Source organism: Hipposideros armiger, unplaced genomic scaffold, assembly GCF_001890085.2.
Source record: "Hipposideros armiger isolate ML-2016 unplaced genomic scaffold, ASM189008v1 scaffold_113, whole genome shotgun sequence".
NCBI lineage: Eukaryota > Metazoa > Chordata > Mammalia > Chiroptera > Hipposideridae > Hipposideros > Hipposideros armiger.
The window spans coordinates 2,135,408-2,141,931 of NW_017731463.1; the positions used below are offsets into that span (position 1 = coordinate 2,135,408).

The 6,524-nt window shown below is 40.7% G+C and overlaps 1 protein-coding gene across 1 annotated transcript in view; it reads left to right on the forward strand.

Moving 5' to 3' along the window:
• WDR64 (WD repeat domain 64) overlaps positions 1–6,524 on the forward strand; it is a 105,809-nt gene that overhangs the window by 9,678 nt on the left and 89,607 nt on the right. Inside the window, exons 2-4 of the mRNA XM_019647555.1 lie at positions 12–115; positions 2,847–2,876; positions 4,207–4,299. Coding sequence (XP_019503100.1) covers positions 12–115; positions 2,847–2,876; positions 4,207–4,299 — 227 coding nt within the window. The remainder of the gene's footprint in view (positions 1–11; positions 116–2,846; positions 2,877–4,206; positions 4,300–6,524) is intronic.

Genomic DNA, 6,524 nt, shown 5'->3' on the forward strand with positions numbered 1-6,524 from the left:
ACCATTGACAGGTAGTAGAAGACGGGATGTGATAAAGTGCATTGTCAAGGTTCCTCAGTTGGATTTACTAATAGCAGCTTCTCAGAGAGGATTAATCACAGTCTTTAACAGCCAGGTAAAGTGAAATCTTGGATTCCTCCCTCTCTCCCCCACTTCTTCCCTTCCTCCCTCCCACCTCCTTTCTTCCTCTCTTTCGTTTTGTCTTTACATTGTACATTATGTATCAGGTGCAGCAGAAACCATAAACCATATTTCAGAGATATTCTAAAAAATAAAACCAAATATGACTAACATGATATTGCTGAACCCCAGAGAAATTTTTGAGATTTTTGGTAACTGCTTTTGGCATTGTTTCTCAGGGTGTCATATTGACCCATGTGATATCAGCACAATTAAAGGATGATCCCGGAAAATGTCTCCGATAAAATCAGAAAAACTCACAGCCAAGTGATTTTGTCACAGTCCTACCGAGTAATAAAAAGTTCCAAACAAGAACTTTGGACTTGGAATGAAAAAAGGGCTCAAATTCTAGCCCCTTTATTGTACCAGCTACGGTGTTAAGTAGGGAACTTACTGAGCCAACTTATATCTTTTCACGCTTCTTTTTTCACATCTAAAATGAGGACATTAGGACCAGTCCTCTCCCCCTCAGAGGACTGCAGGGAAGTGGAATGAGGGAACCAGTGCAGACGCACTGTATGAACAATAAATTCCCATAGAAATGGAAGGCATTGCTCTTGTTCATGTCATTTCTTTCTGGATTTATAAGCTTTAGACTTCTATTTTGAAAAGAACAGAGAGTTTAATGGAATGGATGATGATATCGTCTACATTGTATTTCACTATGAAAATAGAAGGTGAATGTTCGGTGTTAAATATAAAAAGCAATTTCAATTTTTAGTTGATTTGCAATGAGAGCCAAGCTTGGTACAAGTAAAACATGAAAATAGTCATCACATGACTGAAAGTTCAATAATCGTTTTCCACTCTTCAGTGATCCCCCTTGCAGGCAGCTGGTTTCTGTCAGGGGAGGGCCGCCTGCGCCTGGAGGTGGGGTGGTGAGGGATTCTGAGTGTGGGTGTGATGCCTGGGCCCCTGCTCAGCTGTGTATTATTTATCTCCATAGTGTTTATCTCCTCATTCACAGCCAGGGAACTTCCCTCTCTGGGTAGTAAGTTGTGCTGATAAATGCATGAATATGCTTAAATTGCTTTGCATCACTGTAAACGCTCAGAAAATGTTGGCAATTGGGATTATGAACACATGGTGTGAAAATAAAAGGAGAACGTCTTCCTCAATCTCTTTTTTTCAGTGCATTATTTCCCTTCTCATGTTTTTACTTTATTTCCTCAAAAATAGAATGACGATGGTATCTAAAGAAAAATGTGAGAAGGAAAAGAATGATTCTTATAATGAAATGGTTCAGGATTGCGTGAAATAAGTGAGGTGGCATTATCCCATTTCCAGGGTTGTGTCTCGCACACACACCCACAAACACACTAACTCACTTACACATGCTTTTAGATAACACATGTGTACTCACAAGCACACAGACACATCAGTTTCTTATAAGATAATGTAAATGGAGAGGAAAGATTGCTTGAACAATTATTTTAAGATTTGATACACCAGGAATAAATAGAATTTTGAATGTTTCATGCCTTAGAAATTGGATGACACATTTTATGGGAAAAGTAATTTGGTAGGGTAGGGCACAGGAATAATTTATTAAAAGGTAGTCATTAATAATTCAAAATATTTTATAACAGGTTAATCCATAATTTAGGATCTATCTGAAGTCGAGTAAATACATTTAAGAATTTTCTTGGTGCTCTCTGGAGGACTTGGTAATTCAGAGTATAAATGTCATTAATAAAAATTCCTGCAAAAAAGGCTAGATTTTAAAAATTCAAAAGCTATCTATAAGGATTGTGAAACTTTTAAAGACAATAAGAGAACTTTAGTGACTTCCACTAAAGATGGAAGTCAAGAAATTGAAGCATAACCACACGTATTCTGTTCTCTGCTCACCAATTTCCTGAGAACACTTTTTCCCTTTTAGACATAAGTCCTTGATTGGAAAGCTTTTTGACCACTACTTGCAGTTTTTAGTAATCACCCTGATTCTCCTTTTCACATAATCCATTCCTTCTGGGCAGCTATTTCCTAAACCTCAGAGCAGGCAAAAGATACCAGGTCATTAATATACTTCAACTAAACAATTAACATGCCAAACAGGTATAAGAGGCTGTCCCTGACTAGCTCTGCCTGGAACAAATCTATTATCCTCAACTCCGATAGTGCCCAGGGCGTGATATTCATTCAACAGATACTTACTGAATAAAAGAGGAGCCCACTGGATACAATGCTCTTAATTCTCTCCATAACTTGAGAGATTAACTTTCAAATAAAGAACTGGTTTTTTCCTACATGAATCCATACTCATATGGAGCTATTTTGCATTCTTTTAATGACTCTTGCCATTGCTGTTAGTATTATTTTGCATTCCCAATTTTTGATACCAAATGTTGCTTTGAATAACGAAAGAAAGTGAGGCAGTTTGCAAATAGAAGGAACACAAGAAATTAGTAAAGTGTAAGACTCTTATGAGTACAGTCAGTCACCGGGCTCACAGACAAGCCACAGAAGCAGAAGCCGTGGCCAAAGCAAACAGAGCTTTATTCCACAGAACTAGAGTCTTCAGAGGGAGAATTAGGGGGGAGACTCATGGAAGGAGGCAGGGCAGGTGGGATTGAACCACGGGGGTACCGTGTTAAGAGTCAGCACGCTCACCTTTAATTGTAGTGCCAGCTAGATTTCATTATTCTCTTCTTTTCTTTTTATAGATGAGAGTGCAGGCCAGCACCACTGTCACAGTAAGTCCACGTTTTTTGGGGTTTTTTTAATTTCTAAGTCAAATTTAGGGCTAGGATGATGGTTCCTCCATAACAAATCACAACCTCAGTGAGGTTCTCGGGTAATAAGATGTTTTCATTGATTGTGAATGTAGGTGTAATGACTTTAAATTCTGAGCAACAGCCAAGGGGACCCAATTCTTGCTTTCTGGAATTAAACTGATTGCAGAGAATTGCTTGGAAACTGATTACTCTTGGAAGCTTCCATTTAAAAGCTTCACTTAAGTTCTTCCGAGCACGGGCTACTGAGGAATGTAAATAAACAATCGATATAACCCAAGTTGTGAGAACACCAAGGAAACAGCCAATGGGGAAAAAAAATTAAAACAGTTTACTTACTTCGAGTGCAGTTCTGTAATTTACTTAATCCTTATTGCTAACTGGGAATGTCACCTTGCGGCAGATGTCAAGCTACGGTGGCTCGCTCCCAGAATCCTGCGAGGCTTTCTGAGAGCTGGGAAACGTTTGCCTCCTCCTCTCCCCCCCCCCNTTGTTCTGCCATTTTCCTCACAAACTATCTGTGCCAACGCTCCTAAGAGGCATTTCTATTTCAATCCATGTGACCTAACCTTTCTGGGCTTCAGATCCATCATCTAGAAAATGGAAATGCAACGCTGGAAGACTAACTTCATTTCAGTATACATCACCTGCTTTTTATCAGCCAACATTAGTCTTTTCAGGTAATAAGAACTAGGTTTACTCTTTTAAAAGCCACAAAGGAACAAACCTGGTTCTGAATATAAATCTCTTTATTGCAGCAATGCCACAAAAAGGTGCACTTTCTTTTTTTAGGTTTTAGGTGCAAATGCACTGGGGAAAATGGACATTTATAGACTAATGAAACCTTAAAACTCAACTAAAATATCATCTAGGCCTGCCCCTTTCATTTATAATAAGAAAAATTAGACGTAAAGAGACCAAAAACATGTGATTGTCTTAAATTTAGAAAGCTAGTTCGTGGAAGGTTCTAGTACAGATACAATCCACTTTTCCTATAGTACCAGCTTAGTCTATGTTTCCAGTGGACGATTCATAAACACACTCAGATAAATTCAAAGGATACCTATAACTATATGCCCCCAAAAGTGAATTTCAAGTGAATTGTTATAAATCTAAAACTATATTTGCTATCTTCAAAAATGCTGAAGGAACGCTCCAGGGAAGGTTAAAAAATAAGTTGCAGGTGTTGACCGTTAACCCAAGACTTGAAATCCAACCAACATCAAATCTGTTACTTCACAGTCAATTGTGAGATATTGTGCATGCTTTGATGTGTTGTTTGGGATTTCAGATCTTTGGATATTTCTCCTCTGAAGAAGATGCTCTTGCTTCCCAGATGGATGAAGAAAACTTGGTTTTCCTCGTGTCTAGAAAACAGCGAGTTGTAGTTTCAGGTGATATAGTTAATTTACCTTCCAATCAATATGGGTTTTACTATTTTCTCAAAAATAAATATGGGGGATGTAACATTTCCATAAAATCACTTCTAATTTTATTAACTTGCTAAATATGTTATAAGGGGAGGGGGGGAAGTGACAGTTCCATATGCAATACCGGAAAAACTGGACCTGCAGTTGAGTTTGAAATATTATCACTGTAGGGCACTCATTAGGAAATGTGAAAGGGGGGATGTCACATTATCCTGGGGAGGTGCAGCTCTCAAGTTAAAGCTCTCTGCATTGTCACCTCAATAATGCGTGCTCCAGTCCCAAATGGAATCACGTTTCTTTTAAAATATTCTTAAAATTGAATTTTCGAGCTTTCACTAACTAAACCGCCTTCCCACACCCTCATCCTCAATTATCTCATGGAGGTTTCACCCTACATGTAAAACTGGGCATTTGGGCCAGTCACAGAGGGGTGTTGGCTCAGTATAGGAGGTCTCCAGTTTACATGTCAGTTATTTTTCAATTTGAGCCTGGGACCCAGGAACTCCCATCCCCTCCACCGTTGACACTGCAAGTTTTCTTTCCTTTTCTCCCTCCAGGGAGGGAGAGCTTCAGCAAGGGGAAGGGGAAGCCTTGGGACCTGCCCTTGTCCCCCCACACTTCATCCCAGATTCTGAAATGAAGCGCCTAGCTTAGGGCGAATCTGGTCTTCCTTAAAAAGTCACCCAGAGCTTACTTCAGTCATTTGTGAACCAAGCCCACCCTTGTCTTCAATGCTTCCTTAGCCCAACCTAGGCCTCACCAGAGCCCAGCCTCTGGCCATGGTGGGAACTCATCACAGCGAGGGAGCTGTGCCTGCTGCCACCGCCACCGAACTGAGGAGAGACCAGTGGGCAGGGCACACAGGTTGCTGGCCTCCTAAGTTCGAATTTTGAAAGCCTCTTTCTAGGTGGCAGTTGGGTTCTATAGTTCGTTTATTCACTCAACAAACATCTCTTAAGGTCTACCATTTGGGCCAGGTATAGCTTTCTAAGTGCTGGGGCACAACAGTGAACAATCATAAATCCCTGACCTCATGGAATTTACATTCTAATGGAGAGAGAAAAACAATCAAAAAACATCAAACAAGTAAAATCTATAATATGTCAGATGGTATTAAGTGGCACAGAAAAAAAATAAAAGCAAGCAGGTTGTGAAAGAAGTAGGTTTGGAGACTGGAACATGGTGTTGGGATTTTAAATAGGAGGGTCAGGGAAGACGCACTGGAAAGGTGACAGAAGACCTGGAGTTGATGAGGGGGCAACTCCTCCAGGCAGGAGTGGAGAAGGGGGCACACTAGGAGAAGACAAGGTTCCAGAGGCACCAGTGGGGGTGGGGGCAGATGTCTAGAGCCAGGGCCATGCGAAAGACTTTGGAGTGACACAGAAAGCTACAAGAAGGCTGCAGACAGAGGGGAGCCATGGTCTGAGTTTATTCTGCCTTCTGGGTTGAAAATAGTCTAGTGGGGAGGGAGTGGAAGCAGAGAGAATGGAGGTGGCTTGGAATAGAATAGTGCTCTTGGTCTGATTTTCATTACTGATCCCCTAAGGAATCTTTTAGCTATTTTTTTTGTTATTCTGGGTCCCTCTTACCCCCAAGCCCTTCCCAGTCCCCTTCCCCCAGCCCATGGCATTTTAATACCTCAGACATACGGTGTATCTGTTTTGTACCAGAGGTATACCTGTGAGACAGACAGAGTGAGACATTCACACACTCCCCAAAGCCAATCTGCACCTTCTGGAGGGCAATATTTTCTCTGCTGAGGATGCATGGATTAGGATGATACAACTAGAGTATGAGATCGTTCACTGGCTTTTCCTGTCTAAAAGTTTACAATTATAAAAACTAAATCACCCTGCGAAAAGGCCCAATACGCGTGACTTTCTCAGTCAGCACACAGGCAAAGAACCATGAAAGTGTCTAGTGGTTTTTTCCAAAATGCACCAAGTAAAAAGAAAGCTTAGTAACAGTATTAAGGGAGTCTCATCTTTTATGCTGGAAAGCCTGAGATAGTGCTAGGTTTTTGTTCTGTGTGAAGCATCATGAGGACAGTTCAAAAAAAGGATTCCTGAGATGTGTGTGTGTGTGGGGGGGATCAAAAAATTATTGCAAAAGGTGTTTGGAAAACTCATCCTCTGAAATGTGCACCTGTGTGGGGGGAAGGTGTGTATCTCATATTTTC